The 23,908-nt window shown below is 33.2% G+C and overlaps 3 protein-coding genes across 3 annotated transcripts; 1 reads left to right on the top strand and 2 right to left on the bottom strand.

The window, feature by feature from the left end:
- Nucleotides 1-774: 774 nt before the first annotated feature.
- LOC107927143 (uncharacterized) lies at nt 775-3,598 on the bottom strand. Its single transcript, XM_016858146.2, has 3 exons — nt 2,316-3,598; nt 1,181-1,723; nt 775-1,096 (listed from the first exon to the last, which is right to left on the bottom strand). The coding sequence occupies exons 1-3, from the start codon at nt 3,300-3,302 to the stop codon at nt 995-997; spliced, it is 1,632 nt and encodes a 543-aa protein (XP_016713635.1). The 5' UTR covers nt 3,303-3,598; the 3' UTR covers nt 775-994.
- Nucleotides 3,599-14,050: 10,452 nt separating this feature from the next.
- On the top strand, nt 14,051-16,860 carry LOC107927123 (probable polygalacturonase). The gene is made up of 7 exons (XM_016858126.2): nt 14,051-14,406; nt 14,488-14,775; nt 14,861-14,981; nt 15,057-15,231; nt 15,333-15,403; nt 15,485-16,148; nt 16,436-16,860. Exons 1-7 carry the CDS (start codon nt 14,374-14,376, stop codon nt 16,554-16,556), a joined length of 1,473 nt encoding a protein of 490 aa, XP_016713615.1. The 5' UTR covers nt 14,051-14,373; the 3' UTR covers nt 16,557-16,860.
- Nucleotides 16,460-20,077, bottom strand: LOC107927124 (mitogen-activated protein kinase 4-like). Its single transcript, NM_001327271.1, is given in 6 exon segments — nt 16,460-16,725; nt 16,814-16,997; nt 17,356-17,688; nt 18,082-18,219; nt 18,975-19,104; nt 19,859-20,077. Coding segments are annotated over 6 exon segments (1,125 nt in total). The 5' UTR covers nt 20,026-20,077; the 3' UTR covers nt 16,460-16,552.
- Nucleotides 20,078-23,908: the final 3,831 nt, after the last annotated feature.

Here is a 23,908-nt window from a genome sequence, read left to right as displayed (position 1 = left end):
TATTTCATTAAAAAAACTGAACTATAGAAGAGAAATGAGGAGAAAAACTTTGAATTGGTAAAACTTTCGATTGGTATAGGAGTATGAACAGAAAAGGCTATACAACAATAATTTTAATAGTCTAATGATTTAAATAAAAACTTACAAATAACTTAATAATTATTTTATAACTTTTTGAAGTTGAGTGACTAAAAGGTAAATTTATTAATAATAATTTAATGATGTTAATAGTAGTTTACCCATTATTTGGAAGTGTGACAAGATAGACAAAAATCTACCTGCTACAACCCGTTGTTATCCTCACGAGTCCCACAATGTGCTAAACTTGGATAGGTGTGGTCGACATGTCAAGGAATGGATGGAAATAGGTATGGGGTAGATTTGCAGCACCGAATTTTCCGCATGACAAAGCGAGTTTCTCATGGCTTTTCAGTTGCAATGCAATCCAATGCTTCATTTTAAACCGTTGTTTATTAAATTTAGGGTTGTTTTTTTTTTTTGACTTTTGAGGTATGCATATGATTGCCGGTCACTAAACTCCATCCTTGTTGGGGTGTAGTTGGTTTCCGTTGACACCTTCTTTTGACTTAAACCATGCCTCACTTTTTTCCTTCCTCATGCTTGGGGGTGATATTCAACCGAGCTGAGCTCAATTCGAAATCTGAAGTTCGATAGTTGAGCTACTCAAGCTCGACTCAAGATATAGTCGAGCTACTCAAGCTCGAAAAACAAAAACCCTTAAATGATAGCAATACAAAACGCAGAGTCAAATAATGATGAAAAAAAGGTTGTAACTTTTATGGGATACAAATTTCTATACAACATACTTGTTTGGTTCCCAAACGAGACTACCTCAAAAACTCTTGCAAAAAGAATTGGAGATTTGGGACAGATAAATTAAGACAAAAGAATAGTAAAAGACAGTGATTTGAGCATAAAAAAAATAAACAAAAAAAGAAGAAGCTAATCCCTAAAAATAATCCAACTTTATTCACTATATTTCACTAAATTCACCTTCCTTACAAACACCCACATCCACCTCCATTGTTCTTGGCTCCTTTGTTTTCATCACCCTACAACAGTTTCTTCTCGGTGACTGCCAAATAAAAAACCCGAATTCGATGTTAGTAAGAGATTATAGTTGATCTTTGATGCAAATTGTGAATAAAAAGCAACTTACTCTATTCCATAGATTCGGGTCAGGTTTCCTGTAGACGATCACCATTTGAAGATTGTTAGGATCAGCCATTTTCCATCGGCAAGGAGGATGAGGAACACGGTGTCGATCATATTTGCTCACGGTTGTGTTCAGTTTGGAATGCATTCCGACGCTCGACATGTAAAACACGAAAGGCTTTTGGCAAGGGTTTCGGCTAACAGGGCGGGTGTTGAATGAATACGCTGTGTAATCTGCTCTTTTATACCAATTCAAGAACGTTCTCGAAGGCATTTCTATCTCCCTTGGAGAAAAGATTCCTCTAAAAACTTGAATGGTGAAACCCCACGAAACCGATATGGTCCAACTTCTCGTTTTGTCGTAGCAGATGGATTGTTGCATGATCCCGGCTGAATCTAGCTTTGCAGGCAACATAAGGTGATTAAGAGCTTGAACCCTGGTCACATTGGGGTAAATAGGCTCGACGACATCGAGGTGATGCAGCGATACTAAAGGCGTTACAGGGTGTGCAGCAAGTAGCCCGAACAAGTTCCCATACACGTCGTACTGGTACCCATTAACCAACAAAAAACACATAATCAGAGATTGATTTTTCAATGACAACAAACATCTACAAACGCATACACCTAGATAATGTGGGTTCGATGTTCAAGCCTTATACATAATACATATCATCTCGAACTAGAAATTAGTCAGATAACATCATCAATGAAGGGCAGTGATCAGTTTAGCCCCCACGGAGTACTAATGTCGATAATTAGCCCAAAAAGTCCAATCACACCATGGGAGGATTCGTTGCCTCAAATGCACTAGGCTCCACCAGGTAAACACAATACAAGACGTTTCTCCCACCCAAAAGACCCACGTGCTATAGTAGCGCTTGGGAAAAAAACCAAGAGACCAAGGTCTAAACACTACAAAACAGTGGGTCCCACCTCGTCATCATCTACCCCTGAAATTTCCCGAAACTGAAATTTAAACCATCGGGAACTGGGATAGCACTGTTCATTAACTTAATCACGATTAACTTACCCTAAATCATGATTAGAGGTGAATATTTAGATAATTAATTAAAACCCATAGCATAAAGGAATGCACTTTAACAATGGGAAAAAAGTGACAAGACTGAGTGACCTACCTGGTGAAAACCGAGTTCCTTGGTGAGTGGGACACCGAGTTCAGCCATACAAGCTTGCATTCGATCATCGGAGCCGTACAATCCCGGGTACCTTTGAATACACCGGTCTTGCATCTTCGACAAGGCCTTGGCTAAAGGGTAGCTAATGGCGAACCCACCGCCGCCGTAAGCCATACTGTAAGAGAAAAATATGTTCTGGATATGGGATTCCGATAAGCTTCCGATGTAATAATACTGAGTGTGGTCGTATTTCCTCAAAACCCTAATGAGATTCTCGGTGATGAAGACGGTGTCATCGTCACCCATCACGAACCACCTCACGTTATCCATCTTCATACTCAACGTCTCCGTCACGATCCGCGAGATCCGAATCGCTGACCGGTGACCCTGCGAGTTCGTATACTGGAATTTCGAAGTGTCGCTGGAGAACCGGACCGGCGGTAGGGTCCGGTTATCTTCGGCAGAGTATTTCACCCGATTGTCCAGCCAAACCACACCGCGCATTCGGTCCGGTTTGTACCAAATCTTGATGTACTCTTTCCTCTTTTGCCATAGCTTAGAAGAAGCCGCGATCCCAAAAACGACGTCGTGGATCTCCGTCGGCCTCCATCTAGGCGGAGCTTTAGGCATTCGTAATAAACCCACTTGTTTTTCTCTAGCATCCCGATGTGGGTGAAGAGACGCCTTCTCCTTTGTCATCTCCGCCGTTCGGTTAGGATTTAATAGAGACCGATGAAGCGATGAAGTGAAAGGGATATCATCGTAAGAATCTTCAGCCGAGCTGGCTAATAGCTTAAGAGTGTAAATAACATAAATAAACGAAACGAAAAGGATTAACCACACCATAAGCTTGGGAATGGGTCTTGACGATGACCCATGAACAAGTGGGTTCTCCGATGAACTCCTGATTTGAATCGGATCCCACACTTCTTTCTCTGAATCTTTCTTCGACTCCTTCATTCTTAAAAATTTAGACTTGTTTTGCATGTAAACAAATAAGTGAACAACTTTGATTAGATTCAGTGACAAAATGTACCCAAAAAAGGTGAAAATCAAATCAAAATGTAGGGTTTTCAATGAAGAAGATAAAAGATTGGCTCGTGTTGCTGCTGCTGCAGGGGAGTAAAGTAGAACGCTTGCATTGTTGCCACCTCATCACTTCAATAAGAACATCACCATTCTCACCAAGCAATTTAAAAATATTTTATCTTTTATTCTTTTTGATTTTTTTAAATTTAATTTTGGATTGTTTTGGGGATATGAAAAAGGGCCTTTTTAGAGTGTGATTAAGGGAGATATGAAAATCCATGTGAGCGAGTTAAGATGGTGGGGGTACAATGGTCCAAGATTTTGGAGATAGGGAAATGTGAGACCCACACCTTGTTTAAAGGGTGGGAAAATAACACGGATCAGCCGACAAACGGATGTAGAAAATGCCAAGGAAATTTTACAGGGGTAAAATTGCTAAATTAGGACAATTTTACTCTAAATGTTCAGAACTCTAAACTAGGGAACATTTACGTGCAAACTTTGCAAGATAACCTTTTATGGGGTCTTTTTACCTACCTTAGACCTCCTTTCATTACAAGGATTTTATATTTCGTTTTTTTACTGTTAAAAATAATCAAATAATATCAAATTGGAACAGAGTTAATATTTCTAAAGCTTTTATGGTTTTATAAATGAAATCTTTGGTTTTCTAATTTTTAATATATGGACTAAATCGATCCATTTAATAATAAAGGGACTAATTTGATCTTGTCCTTATATAGAAGGACCTCCCAAGTAATTTAACTGTTTCTTATTAAAAAAGGGTAAATATACATTTTGGGTACATGAATTTGGCTTCAAGGTTCAAATTGGTACCTAAGGTTTTTTTTTTCGTCCAGTTAGGTATTTAAACTTAGTTTTAAGGTTCAATTTAGTACCTAAAGTTTATTTTGGTTCAGTGTTTAAGATGAACTTAGCTTCTCAGTTCAAATTGGTATCTGAACTTGACTTTTTGGTCCAAATTAGTACTTATGATAAATGACTTATTGAACCAATTTGAACTATGAAGCTAAGTTCAGGTACTAATTTAAACCAAAAGGCCAAGTTCAAGTGCCTATTCGAAACAAAATAAACTTTAGGTATTAAATTAAACTTTAAAGCCAAATTTAGGTACTTAATTGGAGAAAAAAAAACTTTAAAATCAATTGAGGTAAAAATTTTGTATGACACACCAATTTTGTGCAATTTATTATTATTTTTTTAGTGAAAAAGAAGTTGTTACAATACTTAGATTAAACTACCAATATTTAATAGATTCTCTACAAACAACTACTGACCCTAATTCATGTTAAAAGCCAATTTAGCGATGCGATCAACTTTTATATTCTCTTCTCAATGAATATGTATTATTTCTCATTAAACTATTTCCGACAATATTTGCCAAATACATCTGATAAGTGCTGAATCAAAAGACTTTGAGAATGGTACTTGAATAGCCAGAATAACTTCCACGCTATCCATCTGAATCGACACTTTGTCCCGGCTCCTGTTATGCAATAACATCAAGCCATTTAGGATATCTCATAACTCAGCATTGAAAACAGAACAAAGTCCTAATCTCCTATTAAACCCAATAATCCAATGGCCATGATTATCCCTCAACACTCTCTCAACAGCGGTTTCTCTTGAGCCAACTTTAACTGCGCTATCAGAATATAATCGGATTCAAGAATTTTTTTTCAATGCTAAAAACGGAAGTATTCAAAGATTTTGAAACATTTAAGCAAAATTGGATAGTATAGAAAACAGGAAAAGATTCTTTTGTAACTGACCACGATTTTATTTTGCTTACTCAAACCTTAATCAAACTAACCACATAGATTTCCCTTAATTTCAATTAGATACAAACGTAAAAAGATTTGTTTAATTAAGTTTAAAATTTAATTTAATTATTTTTCTAAACAAAACGTGACATTGCTTTAAATTTTTTTATTAGATTGGAATAATGTTATTTTTTAAACTTAAAAGAAAAAAATAATGATTTTCGAGGTTCGGGTTTGGATGCAGAAATAAAGTATTTTTATATTTTAATAATATTTATAGATTTTATCACATATTTGAATAAATAAAAATATTTTATATTAATAAATATTATGAATATTTTATTAAGTGGATGTCCATCAAGTTCATGATAAGTTTTGATATACTTTAAATTCTAATAGTCATTAGAAGTAGATCTTTACTTCATTTATACTTCTTACGCCTATAAATAGAGACTTTGTAGAAGCTTAATAAATATCCCGATTGATCAATAAAATATGCTCTCTTTGCTCTCTTATTCTCTTTGTTTTTTACTTTCTATCTTTTTATTTTATAACACGTTATCAACATGATTCTCTTTTATTTTATAATACGATCATTCCAAATCTGTTGCTCAAGTTGTTGCTGATTGCCACTAAAGCTTTTGCAATTTTAGTCTTCAATTGAGGCTTGTGCACTATGGGTAATCATTATCCAAAAAAATTTATATAATAAGATTTTATCAAAATTAAGAAAAAAACAATTTAACCAATAAAAATCCCAATTTTTTTTTGAAAAATATTTCTTTTATTTCTTGCAATTTTTTTCTTCTTTTCCTTCTCTCTTCCAACTTACCTTTATTACCTAAAAAATTTCAACTGGGGCCTTTCTATTTCCCTTCTCCCTTCCAACCTACATTTATTCTTCTCTTAAAAACTCCACCAACATTGGGTAGCACTTAGCAGAATTGGCATTACTGCTGTAAATTGATTATTTAGTGGTATATTTAGTTCTGTTGTTGGTGATTATCTTAATGTAAATACTTTTTAGTTGGATCAAACCAAAACTTGAAATGAACATGCACACCTAAGCCCAAATCAGAGGCGTAATTAGGGGACTCTCTTAAAATAAAAAATTTTCTATTTACACTCTTTAAATTTTTTAAAATTTTAAATTAATAAAGGTAAATTATACTTTAACCCCTCCTAAAAATGATAAAAGTTGATTTAATCCTTATTATTAACTTTATTAAAGTTCACTTTATTCACTTATTATTAACTTTGAACATATTTTCATTAATGTTTAATTTTTAAAATTATCTATAATTTTACCTTTTTAATTATTTTGATTTAAAGTTTCCAATATTTTTCATTCATTTAATATAAGAAAAAAATTTATATAACTATATACTAATTAATCAAAATATTTCAAATAATGTATCTATATTTTAGTAATCTTAATATTTTTCAATTATGGATTAAATTTCTATTATGTTTTAATTTCCCTTAAATACAAATATTATTTTAAGGAGAAAAGATGGTATGAAACTGTGATTTCATGTCATCCTATCTCTTTCCAATAGGAGAATCAGATTTATCCTCCTTATTTTTAGCATTTTTATTTAGATTTGAATATATTTAGGAGAAAAAAGTTAAAAATCAGATTAGTTATTGTCTGATGGGAAAGAGATAAAATGACGTGGAATCACATTTTCATATCTTGAGGCATTTCCTCTTTGGTTATGGTTCACCTTAGTGTTACCATTAGGCTTATACATACCTCTAAACAAATAGAAAATATAGGTGCCTTTGGTTGCATTAGAAACAGGCATGCTATTTCAACTCTGATAAAGCTTCTTCACTGCTCTCTATTTTCCCTGCTCTTTGGGTGGGGGAAGGGTCTTTTCCTTTAACACTTTGCACAAACAACTCGTATATTTCATGGAAATTAAGTGGATAAATTCTCATGTCATCTTTTTGGTGTATATTATGAACTTTTGGTTTTTTGTTAAGTGAATATCATAGGGTGGAAATATACAAAAATATAACAATAGAGAAAAGATGAAGGAGAAGAAGAAAATTACTTTAGAATACGTTAACAAGTTAATTGCAACACAATGTTTAATATATAATCACTAATTATAGTGTTCTAGGCTTCCCTCAAGTATGTTTTCCGGTGGGAATGACGATGATTTGGACCGGCAGCAGCAGCTCTAGATAGCACAGAGACAATAGAGTTAAAAGCATTCGCTGCCATTCTCGACTTGATCTGACCCCTTCTCGGGATTGGTCTCGTCCCTCTCGGACTCCTATCAACTGCACTAGCTTGAGCATCTCTCACCTTGTTGCTCATGATGCCGAACTGGGCAACCTTTCCCTTCTTCAATCAACTCCTACTTTATAAATTTTGATGAACAAGGATTACAAATGTGAAATGCCAGTTTGTCTTGCTTTTGATTGCTTTGATTGCTAGTTTATATAGGATTTTGATCAAGCTTGAAATGGGAATAAGTCTAGAAGTAGACTTATGCAGAGTGGTGGGAGTTGGGGTGACATGCCAGCCAGTTCATCAGGCTGTAAAAGATTCCTTGTAGCTCAACTCTGGACAAGATTAAGTTCATGGTATGATTTAGATGACCGGTTTTAATGCACGACATTTCCGAACCTACACGTGCGGACCTTCAAATATAATCTAATAGCTCTCTGCTAGGAATCTTGGTGCTGGTTTCTGGTATGCCCTTTTTTTAATGGATAAGTAATAGCATATAATAGAAAGGTGGGATTCAATGTCTGTTTTTTTTTTTTTAATTTCTTTTCAACTGAAAAGTTTGTGTTTGTTTATATGCAATTTGGTCAGGTTTAGAGGATCATGCTTGCATGATTGTCTGCTTGGCCAAGTTGGGGTTCGAGAGATGCAAGGAAGATCATTTTTAGGGTCCCAAGTCCCCTACCTAGTTAGATTCGCCTTTGTCCTGTGTTTCGGTGTTTCGGAAGATCAAAGCCAAAAGACTTGTATAGATGGATTTAAGTACACTTTTACATCTAATTTTTATTCTTGATGATTTAATATAACAAATCTTATTTTATTAAGATTTATATTAGATTTTTACAGTTCTAATAAGAAGTGCGATGAATTATTATGTGTCAAATTAAACTTGTAAAGCATGTAACTTGGATCCCAAATAAGAAAATATGAAGGTGTTCTTTTGTCTCCTTTAGATTTCATCACACTCATGATCATGAGATTTGCATTTTAGAAAAATATGCTTTTTATGCTTCTTCACTAGCATCTAACAACTTTTGTAGAACATGAGATCAGTGCGTATGTTTGTGCCAACTCTACTCAAATTTTCCATGGGCATAGTGAATGAAAACTCACTTCTTACAAAATAGGAGACAACAAAATTTATTTACGTAGTTTCGCTTCTTTACGTTTGTGAAGTCTAGCTCAATGAGATGAATCTACTATTTCCAAACGATTACAACTAGTGAACCTAAGTCTATTATACCCCAATGATAATTCCTCACTCTTGTGTCTTTGAAGACTAGATTACTCACCACTAAATTCTCCCTTGAGAACTTAACCCTTAAAATCACTAACACAAAAGATTGACAATCACAAAAGCACTTTCACAAAAACAATGTCCCCTTAAAACTTGCTAACATAATGAAGATCTATCAAAATCTCTATTAAATAGTAGAAATAGCCTTATACAATATAATATTAACAATCAAGGTAAACAAGGACAGTTGGCAATTAAGTCTTCAATGTTTCGATCTAGTCCAACTTCTTCGATCCAAGAGATTTTATCTAGTCTAATCCGATTTGATCTTTCAAATATTGACAAGTTAATATTTTGTCGTAGTGATTGAGAAAATGAGTACTTCCTCAAATACATTACAACAACTTCAAATATTTTACCGTATTAGATAAATAATGATTTAGTAATCTTATTATAGTTCATTTTATAACTACGGTTGAATTAATTTTAATTTCACGTCTCATTATTACAATATCAAATCTCACTACTACAACAATTAATCTCACCAGTGTAAAGAAATGTTTTTGGAGGTGAGAAAGCTATATAGGGATTTAAGATCACAATGGAATCATCACACTTTTATATGTTAAGTGAATTTTTTTTTAAACTATCTCATTATAGGTTCTGATCATATCTTCTTTTTGACATGCAGAATGCCTAAAACTACCTATAGCCCTCCCAACCCATAAATAAGAGAATAATGTGCTTCAGCGCACTCGAACCCATGTTTTCCTGCATTGGCATTAATGCCCGTATCAATTGAGTTAAGACTCGATCAGCATGTTAAGTGAATACTATAGAGTGCAAATATACAAATATATATATATAACAATAGAGAAAAAATGAAGGAGAAGAGGAAAATTACTTTATAATACATTAACAAGTTAATTGCAATACAATATTTTGTATATGTTCACTAATTATAATGCTCTAGGCTTCCTTCAAGTATGTATTCCGGTGGGAATGACGACGGTTCGGACTGCCAGCAGCTTTAGACAGCACAAAGACAATGGAGTTAAAAGCATTCGCTGCCATTCTCGACTTGATCTGACCCCTCTTCGGGATCGGTCTTGTCCCTCTCCTGCTCCTATCAACTGCACTAGCTTGAACATCTCTCACCTTGTTGCTCATGATGTCGAACCGTGCTACCTTTCCCTTCTTCAAACAGCTCCTACTTCATAAATTTTGATGAACAAGGACTACAAATGCTAATTTATATAGGACTTTGATCAATCTTGAAATGAGAATGAGTCTAGAAGTAGACTTATCCAGAGTGGTGGGAGTTGGGGTGACATGCCAACCAATTGGTCAGGCTGTAAAAGATTCCTTGTAGCTCAACTCTAGACAAGATTAATTTCATGGTATGATTTTGATGACCGGTTTTAATGCACGACGATTCCGAACCTACACGTGCGGGTCTTCAAATATAATCTAAGGGCTTTCTGCTAGGAATCTTGATGCTGGTTTCTGGTATGCCCTTTTTTAATTCATTTCATCTGACAGGTTTTGTTTGCTTATATGCAAATTGCCTATGTTTTGTGAAGCATTGATCTGTATGGATGTAATATTTAATGGTTGTTCATGTTTGCAGCAATGCCAAATTGTTGTCTCATTGCCTTACAGGTCAAGCAACCATGTTTTAAATTATGTATACTTGATTCTGTATCACATGGTCAAACAGTTGATTCTTTTAGCTCAGGGTCGAATATCATATTGCATGACAGGTACAGAGAGAGCAGAATGACGAATAAGGTGATGTTTCATCAAATTTCTATCTGTTGCTTTTAATTTTCTTAGTTTTTGTCTGTAAATGAGCTTGTTGTGAGATAAATATGTTAGAAGCTGTCGGGTTCTTGGATCTATGGTTTTATTAGAACTTCATATTTTCCAAGAGATTATGGATTTCCAGCGCTGGACCTGCTGAGATTGAAAACCTTGGCTCATTCTATGTGAAAACCACGTGCAGTAGAGTCAGTGTTAGAAAAAAGGTTAAAATTTGTCATAAGTCCCTGTATTCTTTGTAAATTTTGAATTTAGTCCCTATATTTTTATTTCTAGGACTTTAGTCTTTTTACTTTTCCGATTTCAAAATTTAGGTCCAACTATTAACACAATTAAATTTATTTTGTTAAATTCGGATAATTATGACATTTTTTTTAGTTCCATTGCTTCCAAAAGAATATTTTTTTTTATTTCTAAATGTCATACTAACCAATTTAATAAAAAAAATAAAAATTAACAGGTCTGAATTTTGAAATCTAGAAAGTAGGACTAAATTCCAAATTTGTGAAGAGTATAGGGACCTATGGCATGTTTTAACCTTAGAATAATATATAGTAGGTTAAAATATGTCATGAGTCCTTGTACTCTTCATAAATTTTGAATTTAATCCTTCTACTTTTCAAATTTTAAAATTCAAGTCTAGTTGTTAACCCTGTTAAATCCCTTAATTTAGTCTAAATTTACAATACTTCTCGCATCTTCAATCTACTTTTTTTCACCCACGCGTTAAGCTATGTGTGAATAGCTTAGTAAGTACTCAACTAAGTTCAATCTTACCATTTTATATATTTACAATTTAATTAATTTTTAATAACATTTATTCACACAATTTCTTTCACTAATATGCTTAAACTTTTAGTTCATTTCAAAAATATAAAATCATTTAAATTAACTAATTAACTTTCACATTCACATATCAAAATCTTTCTCTCATTTCACAGACATAACTCGAACATAATTCACATATATCTTTTAACACTTAATTCGCATGTTTACTTTTATCTTTATTTTCATATATTATTACACATACGCCTTTGCTTTCACATATCACTTTTGCAGTCCCTAGTAAGTCTCAGAGGAGCTTCAATCAATCAGAACATGTGGTGTTTTGATAAATTCCAAAGCTCCAGGCCAAAACAGAACTCCAAACACATAACTCTAAAAAATATACGAAACTCCATTAACCACATTATATAACCCATTTCTCCTCTCCTAATCCTCTCTTAACCCCCGCAACACCAACTTGGTTATCATTTGAACCCCCAGCAACTCCAAAATCATTTCATTGTCGCATATCATATGTCCTCTGAACTCGCTGAGGCATTTATTCACATAATACTTTATTCGTTCATTTTAAATGATATAAGCATATCTATGATATTTTCATTTCACATATTCACGTTCATATAACATACTTGACATATCACAGATATCACTTTGTATCACATTACTTATTCACTTTGAATTACATAACCACATGCACTACATCCTCACTTCATACATTTATTCACATGAACACTAACATATCACATACTTACAATTTAGTCCTCTCTATAGTAATTTCACTATTCTACATCTATTCACTTATAATTTAATCCTTAATTTTATAAAAATTCACTAGTCACTAAATTATCGCTTCATCATTTCTTGTATTACGAACATACCTTTAATTACATATTCACCACTAAATTCAATATAAATATTTAATAATCTTAATCATATTGTATTAAATTATTTCATATTAAAATGTAAATACTCAAATATTCAAATTAAAATAAACAAACTTTAATTTGATTAAATACTTACCTATTTCTTCACTTGAAATCAACATTTCTCTTCACCGTCATCTTTATCTAAGTTGTTTCCACGATTGAAAATATTTCCATAGCACTTTAGGATATGAAAATACGTTATTGAAAATATTTCCCTTTTATTTTTTTCGCCCCAAGCTGCTATTGTTCGACCTTCCAATTGTGTAGAAAATTCTACACTTTTTTTTCAATTTAGTCCATTTATTCAACCATTCAATCAAATTTCAACACTTTTCAACCTTAAGTTCCATAAATTCTCTTTTACACTTTTCAACATTTTTATAATTTTCTTATAAATATAGTAAATATAAATAAATATTAATGTGGAAGAAATCGTTATATTAGGCCCAACTTTAAAAAAAGATCGCTATATTGGACCTAGTAATTACGAAGAATCACCTCTACCATTATGGGCTACATTTTTAGGCCTAATAAAGGTATGATTTTTAGGTCGAATATTTGGTTAAACATTTTTGGTTAAATTCATTGTCACGTACTTATACTTTAGGCTTAGGAACAAATAGGTAAAATTGAACCTTAAAAGAAATTGCCTCGGGTAAAAGTACCGTGGATGCCTTTGTATTAGGAGTGGGATTGCATTTTGCCTCATTTATTCAAAACTTAGGCAAATTAATCATTGTATGTTAGATGAAAGAGATAATTGGTCATTCTATTGAAAATCTCATCTTTTACTGTTAAAAACTAATCACTGTATGTTAGCATGAGGTACACGTGGCATACCATATGTAACTGTATAGTTATTTCATCAACTATATTGTTTTTAATAGTAAAAATGGATGCAGTTTTTAACAGAAAATACTAATTTGCTCTTTGAAATGATGTATAATAACTAATTTACCCATTTTTGAGTAAAATGGACAAATATGACTCCTAATATTTACCTATTGACTCGTCATGTGCGTGCGGAAGAAAAAAAGCAACTTAATCATTATCATGTTTTAAAATATTAACTTTTTTCCACCTCACAAGATAAAGTCGGTATTTTAAGCATTAAAATTTATTACTATTTGAAACTTTACCTCTTTGGTTCGGATTAATTTGTTCTTCAATCTATATCTATAGTATGGGTAGATGTCAAGCAGTTTAACCAATCTTTCCCTAAACACTATGTAAATCAACACAAAGGGAAAAGAATTTAGCTTCTTAATTAGCGAGAAAGTTTCCATTCAATGTTTGCTCTACTTGGTGTAAACGCCAAGAAAACAAAGTACATACATATATATCTTGGAGTGAAATGCCTGTATATCAATACCTTGTAAGTTATCACAAAATGGTCATCAATGGATAATTCCAGTTTTTGCACAATGAGTCCCCACATCCACTAAACAAAAATGGGAGGGTCATCACTTAGCAACCAACCAACACAAATACATGAATTTTGGATTCCAACTTGTCTTGTTGCTTAGCTAAAAAGTTCAGTTCTCGTGACTGATGCTTATGGTTCATGTTTTTTCTCTTATTAAAAATAAAATAAAATGATGGGAGTTTTTGTCTTATATTGAGTAATTTCCCCACACAGGCAATAAAGGTGAAAAATAATCCCATAAGAATTTTTAGTAACTTTAATGGAATCCCAGTATATATATATATAAATTTCCATGAAAAAGGAACTTTGTTTCCTTGAATTATTGAATGATGTTGACGACGAGTTGTTAAGCTTGGTCCGTGAGGAAAAAGGTACGACATGAGATAAGGAAATGTTCACGGGTTGGCATTGGCAATGCCATTGAAGTTACTGACATGGTTTTACTATTTATAAAGACAGGGTTTGTGGTTATTTTTTCTAACCATATTGATTTTAGTGTTTGAATCTGTGTTCTCTTATCCTGACTCGAACGCCGGTCCGATTCTTTTGAAGAAACATTGGCAAAGGGTGTTTATAAAGGAAATGAAATCAGCACATGTTTGAATTCTCTAAAGAAAAACTAACCATACCCCATGTATTAAGGGAAAAGTGAAATTTGTTGAAGGGGCTATGTGAAACTTCAACTATTTGGGGGGATCTGAATTGTAATTTGTTGAAGGTTCCTTAATGCTTTAGACCTCGATCTCTATTTAAACTCCTAGCACCCCTCTGCCATAAACAAAAAAACAATATTATTTTTATGGTTTAATGGAGATGTGGACAATCCAAAGAAGAAACCAGGTAACCAAAATAAAACTCTTTCCATTTTAGTCCTTACATTTCTCTATCCTTCTGAAATTTTTCCTTTGCTTTAATCTGCAGGTTCTTGATACCATACTTTTGCTTGGAATAGTTCTGGTTTTGATCAACATAAATGGTGTTGAAAGCAGAAAGTACAGTGCTTCATTGACAGACTTTGGAGGGGTTGGTGATGGAGTAACATCAAATACGAAGGCTTTTCAAGCTGCCATTTTTAACCTCAGCCAATATGCATCAGATGGTGGGTCTTTACTCTTTGTTCCACCAGGAAAATGGCTAACTGGTAGTTTTAGCCTTACCAGCCATTTCACTTTGCATATCCACAAGGATGCTACTCTTCTTGCTTCGCAGGTTACAAACTCCCCATGCCAATATACGTTTTTTATATACATATACACATATATAGATGTTGAAGGCTACCCTAAACTTATGCCAGGATGAGAGTGAATGGGCTGTCATTGATCCTTTACCATCCTATGGTCGAGGAAGGGATGCCGATGGTGGAAGATATATCAGTCTTATTTTCGGAACCAACCTCACTGATGTCGTGATAACAGGTACCGAGAACCGTAATCATCTATAACAACATCATAGTTTCATCCAATTACTATAATATGGACTGTATGTTGCAGGTGATAATGGCACTATTGATGGTCAGGGTGTTACCTGGTGGAACAAATTCCATAAGGGAGAGTTGAAATACACCAGGCCTTACCTTATTGAGATCATGTATTCAAATGAAGTCCAAATCTCTAATCTCACATTGATGAATTCTCCTTCCTGGAATGTTCATCCTGTTTATAGCAGGTTTATTTGCCCCCTTTAGTTTGCTAGTTTACAGTTTCATGTTCCTCGGTATGCTGATGTGTCTATATCGTGTTCTAACATTGCTTGTGATTAAAATGCAGCAATGTTGTCGTTCAAGGATTAACGATCCTCGCACCAGTAACTTCTCCGAACACCGATGGGATCAACCCAGGTGAGAAACCGGACATTGAATCGGGCTATACGCATTTGAAGCTTCTTCATTGGTGTTAAAAGGGTTCTTGTTTTTCTTCAGATTCTTGCACGAATACCCGGATCGAGGACTGCTACATTGTTTCTGGAGACGATTGTGTAGCTGTTAAGAGTGGCTGGGATGAGTACGGTATCAAGTTTGGTATGCCAACGAAGCAGCTAGTGATCAGACGGCTCACGTGCATTTCTCCATTCAGTGCAGTGATTGCACTAGGCAGTGAGATGTCTGGCGGAATTGAGGATGTTAGGGCCGAAGACATAACAGGCATTAATTCCGAGTCGGCTGTTAGGATCAAAACCGCTGTAGGAAGAGGAAACTATGTCAAGGACATATATGTAAGAAGGATGACTATGAAAACCATGAAAATGGTGTTTTGGATGGCAGGGAACTACGGTTCGCACCCTGACAACGATTATGATCCTAATGCAATCCCTGTTATACAAAATATCAATTTCCGTGACGTCGTTGCCGAGAATGTAACCATGGCAGCTAGGTTGGAGGGAATTCCAGGCCATCCATTTTCTGGGATTTGTATATCCAATACAACCATCGGATTAACACAAAAGCCAAAGAAGATTCAATGGAATTGCACTGAGATTGCTGGGGTATCAAGTAATGTTACACCTCAGCCTTGCAATCTGCTGACCGATCAAGGGCCAGATAATGCCTGCAATTTCCCAGAGGACAGCTTCACAAGTGCCATAGTGTAAGTCTATATGTGTTTATACAGAAAATTTGTGATAATATAAAGTCAAGATATTAATTTCTTTTATGTAAAATGAAATTACATAATTTATGTAAGAAACAATGATTACTGGAAGGCTCGAGTTAAAGAAGTATCTAAAATCAACCTAAAATAAAACCATTGATCAATACAACATTCATTATCTTTGCACTGAGCTCTTGAATTTCCATTACATATATCAAGAAGGAAGTTCTATGTCTGTCTATGATAACATAAGAAACTAAAAGATCATCCTCCTTGTACTTTAGTTATGGTTCGACTCGACTGACAAGGACTCCCACAAACAATGAAGAACAATGTCACATAGGGAATTCCGCGGAAAGAAGCCTTTCCCAGTATATTTCTACATGGGAGATTGATTTCTCTTAATGGATTGGATCTGGATTGAATTTTACAGATTCCCTCCAAATAAGCTCTTTGATGTGATCTTCACTGCATGATAATTGCTCAAAATCGAAAATAAAAGGCCTGGCACAAACAGGTTCGTCGTTGATATCATGAAGAGATGCCAAGTATGGGTGGCTAAGTGCCTCATCAACTGCATAATAGATTTAAGAAAATAATCATAAGTACGTAGAGGTTGAAAAGTGGGGTAACCATAAAGAACTCTATTTCTTGGTTTGTACCTGTAATTCGTCGGTCAGGGTCAAATACAAGCATTTTTTCTAGCAAATCAACAGCACCAGCTGACATATTTGGGAACCTAGCTGAAAACTGTTGTTTACTACACTGTGGAAGTTGTCTGACGTACCTACGGGCATTATCACTTCGGAGAAATCCAAGACTAGCGTCATCGGGTGAACCTATCAACTTTTTTTTAAAAAGAATTACAATGTTAAGAACATTAACGAACTGCATTAAAAAGAAGGCCAGAGATGTTGCTAAAAATATGCAAGAAGATACACAATGATATAACCTATGAAGACTTTCACACCATCAGGGTCATGCATGGGCAGAGACAATGCCTCTCTAGACTTATATTCGGTAGGAGACTATGAATCACTGATGAGAAACAGCAACCAGAAATGAAATGCTCAAAATGACTTTTAGGGAGAAAGAAGGATGTAAAACAAAATTTTAAAGCACGTCAGCCATTGTTTTGCATCTTGAAGCAATATCATAGATCATGTAAGGCCATAGTGAGATTACGTCGGCAGAAGTTGACTACCTCTGTGATGAGTCTCAGTTGATGAACATAATCTTTGCCTGGAAATAGAGGTTCTCTCGTCATGATTTCACCAAGTATGCAACCAACAGACCAAATATCAATGGCAGCAGTGTATTCTGAACAACTAAGAAGCAACTCTGGTGCTCGGTACCATCGAGTGACAACATATTCTGTCATGAAATCTGTTTCAGATGTTGTTCTTGCCAATCCGAAGTCTCCAATTTTAAGGTCACAATTTGCATTCAACAGCAGATTGCTTGGCTTAAGGTCACGATGCAAAACATTGGCAGAGTGCACATACTTCAGCCCTCGTAACAACTGATATAAAAAGTACTGCAGAGGTTTCATTCAGTATCAGTGTCATGCTTTATGCATTGTCAAACAAAACCAAGGTATAGTAGACATGCAGAAATATTTCAATTGCAAGTAATAGATAAGTGCAACAAATTTCAGGGCAGAAATTCAGATTCTATTTCTTTTTTAAGGTTGCTGCACATATCTAGTCAACAGCTGCCATGCAGTATTGTTGTTTCCTCCATTTGATTTCAAAGCAATCAAGGTTTTCGCGGAAGAATGATAATAGTTTTTTTTTTAAATTCCATGCAAACTACATCAAGTCCCCCTATGTGATGAACCCTTTACAAGAAAGAACTAGTTGGTTAAGTAGTTAAAGAAGAAAAGATATATCAGTAACATAAATGCCCCCAAAAACTGTTTCATTCAAACCTGACAATGATCGTCTGTCAATGGTTGATCAGAGCGAATTATCTGGTGAAGATCAGTGTCCATCAATTCATAAACAATGTAAACATCATTGAAGGCATCCTTTTTTGGTGGTCGAATGATGTCCTTGATGGCAATAACCTAAAGGAAGAGAATTGATAATAGTTCCAGGCATGATAAATATACAGCAGATTGCTACAAGAATAAACTGACTCGCAGTAAGCATGTTCACTTGTGCTGATCAATTCACTCAATTAGAGGGGATATATAGTTCCCATTGAACATGTCCTGTTTTATATGTAATTAAGAAGTTTTTTGTTATTAAAATGCTAAAAGAATAAACAGTGTAATCATGTTAGCTCCAATTGCAAATCACAATCCCTCCCTTTGATTTCCAAACAAGCAATCCAGATATCAGCACCATAATTCATGAACACCAACATGAACGCCGGCTAATAAACAGCTTTCATGCAGCATTAGATAGCCAACTCGTTACCAACAAGTGTTAGGTGCAGTAGTAAGGCATATTGCACTCCCAAAGGAGAACGCAAGTTCAAACCTTGGAGATGACATTATTGAGAACATGAAGCGTAAAATAGACATGGAGAATACCCAAAAAAAGATAGCCATCTCATTAGTTGCTAAGACATTATCAATAGAATGCACATGGTGTTCCTAAGTACTACAATGTCAACAAAAAATCAAAGAATGCCAGAGAAAAAAAATGCAAGAAATGCGAAGGAAATGCAAACAGTGAGTCATAGAAACCAAGTACTTATGAGCTCTATTAAAGGGGGAGCCGGGAAGTGGGGATACAAAAGATATACTCTTTCTTAATTGCCTATTCTCCAAGGACATGTTAAAGAAAGGGATGGCAACATTAGAGCCTGTCTTACATTTTCGTGGTCCATGTGACAAAGAAGCTTAATTTCTCTCAACGTCCTTTTGGCATCTATCCTATTATCGAATGCATTGCCAATCTTCTTAATAGCAACCTCCTCGCGGGTCTGTGAATTAACAGCAGCACTGAAAAGGACAAAAGAAATAGAACTCACATAATTCACCGCCACACTAACAAAGTATCAAAATGACAAGCCATTTATGGAAACACAAGAAAGTTCTATAAGATACTTTCCAGGCATAAGCAAAACATCATTTCATTGTTTTCTCCTTTTTTTTTCCCTTAACTACAACAGGGCAGAATCCTCTTTGAAGCGTCCCAAAACCTATAAGTTCAAAATCTTGTGCTTAAACCACACTCACTAAAAAGTCAAATTACATATAACAGACACTTACAACAAGAACTATGATGAACATAAATAAATTAATTTATGCTATAAGATTAGATATGCTACCTATTTATTCATAAAATCAAACTGATTCTATCATGTGCCAACTGAGATCAAAGAAAGAAAATCATTAATAATAATAATAAAGGAATCCCCCAAATCATGCCATCTATTCAACAATCATTAGCCAGTGAGTTTAGCAACTACATCAAGGACAAACTTTAAGCTTGCCATGAAAGAATCTTTATTATAGCTAAAAACCCAACATCCCTAACATTAAAAGTCAGCAGATGAAGAAGAAAGATATTTACTTAACCATAACTACACAAAACATATTATCCACAAAACCAAAACAGGAAGAAAAAAAGGAACTTCTTTATGATTCAACAAAAGGATCAATTAACCAGAAAAAGAACAAAAACCCATCAAATATTTCAAGAAAAAACATTAAAACTAGCATAAACAAATAACTTTCGAAAAAACAAACTTACCAAACAATGCCATAAGCACCTCTACCGATTGGACGAAGAGGAGGAACGTACTTACTGGAAACCTCAAATAAGTTACCGTATACATTGTACTGAACATATTGACCTCCATGAGTGTGCACGCCCTTGATGTTACTTCCCTCTGAACTTGACTCTTTTGTACTTGCCATTTCCTTTTCAAAATTTTAACCCCTTTTTCCCCACTCTTTCAGCCTCACCCACCTACTAAGCTTGAAACCAAATGAAAAAAAAAAAAACAATTCTTTGTTTCAAAAGCTGGGTTTGTTTTATTTCAGCGTTATATCTGAAGAAGCATTGTCGACTACTATTGTTGTGTTTTCCAATTACTGTTGGTTGCCAAATGTTGGGTTTTTAAGCTTTTTTTTCTTGGTTTCCTGGCTTTCTAAGACTTTTCTTAAGATTTACAAATAAATAATTTTTTTTATTTTGAAAAAAAAAAAAGGCTAATAGTTATTTTAGTAGAGAGGGACTGATTTTTTTATTTCTTTATTATCTTTATCATGCCAGTGATCTTGTGCCACGTGTACGGTTGCGTGTCATGTGTCCCGTACATTTCTTTTTTTATTTTATTTTTGAAGTGGTGTCCCATACATTTGATTAATTGCGAACCAACGCTTCTTAATTTATAATTAACCTTTTGTTGACTTTTTTATTAATTAAAAATCCCTAATAATTTATAAGAAATATAAAATAATGTAAGAAGGATTAAAATTATCGAAATAATATATTAAAAATTTATCAAATTTTTCGAAGAAACAAGTACAATTTGATAACTTTTTAATGTTTTATTTTAATTTCTATTGCTTTTTTATTTCAATTTTTTTTACCTCCACCTGTATTTTAAAAATGATTTTTTTGGGTGATCAAAATAAAATCGACCTATAAGTTTAGTAACCAAAATGAAAATGTGGACATGATTTGGCGTGTGCACAATTAACTATTGATAAGGATTTAATGCTTGGATGACTTAAATGAAAACGTTCCCTAATAACAATGATGAAATTGCAACGATTTTTTTTTAAGTAACCAAAATGAACTTTTAATTATGTTGTATTATTCTAACTTTGAAGTTATATTATTAGTTCATATTTTACTTGATTGGGATTATTGGTTTATTTAATTTTTCTTTTGTCGTATAATCAATATCATTGTTTATATTGATTTTTTTTAATAGATATCGATCATATATTAAAAATTAAAAAGATGTCAACCAAAAAATGGATAAATCTCAAACTATATATGAATTATGGTTTAATGTAGAATTTTATACATGAAATTTTAATTTGATTCAATTCTTATAAATTATTAACATAATTATTGATATAACATCATTTTGTGTTTATATATTCTTTAAATGTGTATGATTAAAACAAAATTAAAGTTTTAAGTATACATTTGAACCACAATTAGAGTTTTACGTGTATAATTGCACCAAATTAAAGTTCATGTGTACAGTTACACATTAAATCAAAGTTCATGTATAGTTTTGAGATTTATCCCTATGAATATGGTTATTCAAAACTCAGAAAGAGAGAAGTAGTTGAAGTCTTAATAAAATCTCAAAGGTAGCTCTCGATAAATTTGTAACAAATTCTAAGAAAAGTATATTGAAAAATTTTTTTGGTGATTATTCCTGTGAATGAACAAGTTAATAATGTAGATATAGATATTGATGAGATTTTGGAAGAAGTTGTAGAAGAAGAAGAGTTTAACAAAAACTCATTATGAAGATAAACAAGTCGATGATTCAATTCTTATGATTAGGGGTGTTCAATTGGTTAATCGATCTGAATTACCATTAATCGAATTAATCAAACCTCTTAAACATTTAATCGTTAATCGGACCGAACTAAATTTTTTCGGTTAATTCAATGAAATTTATATGTTCTTTTTTTTTTGGTTAAAACAAGTATAAAACATATAAATAATTAATCAAATTAACTAAATTAACCGAATTTAATATATGTAAAATGTATATAAAAAATATAAATTTTTTATTAATGAATTGATTTCGAACCGAATTAACCGACCCCAACAGAATTAATTTGGTTTTACCCGAAATTTGTTGATACAAGCTTGAAAGACCTTTTAGTAAAAAAATGTCCTATTAAAGTTGTTGATATAGATTCTCCTAAGGATATATAATTTGTGAAACACTTTTCAGTTACACCTTATATTCAGAAGTTAGTTTATTCCAAAGACTTGGATAAAACATTTTGTATTTGTTATAATTTGTTAAATGGTATGCTTAATACAAGTAAACCAACTAGTGAAAGTACTAATGATTGGAGAAATCTTAATATAAAGCTTAAAAATATGAAATAAATAATTAGTATATTACTAATGAGTTTATGGATTGATTTAGAAAAAAAAATTATTAAATAACTGATTTAGAAATAACTAATGAGCATATTAATGGGACTAATTCTTAAATCATTGTCACTAATATATTGGGAAAGCCGTCCTCTAATTCCGATTAAGAATTTATCGGACCTTTTAGGAACAATCCCTAAAATTGCAAATTTTTATTTATCATTTTACCCTTTAATAACTCATAATCAGACCTCGGTAGCGAAATATTTGGAGCTTGACAATTTAAAACAGGCTTTTCAAGTACTTTAACTATTATTTAATAGCTGAAAATGGGAGAATTTATAATTTTAATCCATGCCATAACATCTTTTTGAATGCAGTCAATTTGAATTGGTATTTTCCCCATCATCATTATCATCATAATTATTGTGGAGAAATGTCCAGAATAATTAGCCTTGAGCAGTTTATTTGTGAAAATGTATGTATAGCCAAAAGCAAACCATGCCTAAAATCGGGTCAAGTTTTTATTGCTCAAGTTGATTCTATAATAATAAGATCGGCTAAGCCTTATTTGGTGACTCCGGGAGCAATTGTCCATGGGCATTATGGAGAAATTCTTTACAAAAAAGATATGTTAGCTAAATTTCAAAATGCTATGACTTGTGCTAAAGAAATAACTATTGAGAATAAAATAGAACCTAAATTTTGTGAAAAAGGTGTTATTTGTACAAATAAACGATTTGATGAGAATTTTGATAAAAAAACAATAAAATCTCCTCAAGAATTTTCTAGAGTCGTTTATTTTTTATACATAATAAATCAATCAATTTGTTCTCTCCAAAATAGATTTGAACAATTTAAAATATATGAAGATATTTTTGGTAAAGTCACTAGAACATGAAAATTTGAAAGTATGTTGTTTTAAACTTGAAAATTCACCTTTACTGCCACTTTACAGAACTGTACATGAGATTTTCACTTCATACGGTTCCTCTTTCAATTCTTTCGAAGTTATTGGGTCCTTTTTCTCGTTTGAGAATCTTCTCCCTTCTTCCACTCTGTCCCGAAGAGTAACTAGAACAAATTTAGTCATGTTACACTTTTCATTTTTGATTATTCTCAAAAGAGAAGATTTCTTTTACCAAACATTTGCGGATCCAATCACACGAACTTATTATAAGAACAAGAGATCTTTCTCGATCAATCCCTTTGCCCCTCATACTTTGAGAATAAAAAAGATCATTTTCAAGTTTAGATTTGTTCATTTGAAAACATGAAAATCACATAGGTATTGATCGATTATATTTACTTTTAGACTTGAAAGTTTTGAAAGAAATTATCAAATTGAAAAATGACACCCCCATTGCATAATTATATATATATTTGGTACAAACATATTTACTTATATATAAAGACTTTAGAATAAGGTTAACTATTCTAAATTCTGTTGTATCAGTTGAGAAATTTTTCTTAAAATTAAATTAATAAAATCTTACCTGAAATCAACAATATCCCAGCAAAAATAATTTTATATCACCCTAGAAAAATAAACTTTAAATGAAAAAATTATAATTTTTTAATAGTTGCTTAAATAATTTTAATTTTCTTGGAGAGCCACGTGGAAACGACGCCGTTTTGATCAATTTAGTAAACTTACCAAAAGAAGATTCTGGATCCACAATGCTGCAGTTATGAATGAAGGGGCAAAACAGGGAAAAC

The sequence above is a fragment of the Gossypium hirsutum genome, chromosome D03 (genome assembly GCF_007990345.1).
Source record: "Gossypium hirsutum isolate 1008001.06 chromosome D03, Gossypium_hirsutum_v2.1, whole genome shotgun sequence".
Lineage (NCBI taxonomy): Eukaryota > Viridiplantae > Streptophyta > Magnoliopsida > Malvales > Malvaceae > Gossypium > Gossypium hirsutum.
Note: the sequence above shows the minus strand (reverse complement) of the source record. Positions and strands in the feature narration are given on the sequence as shown.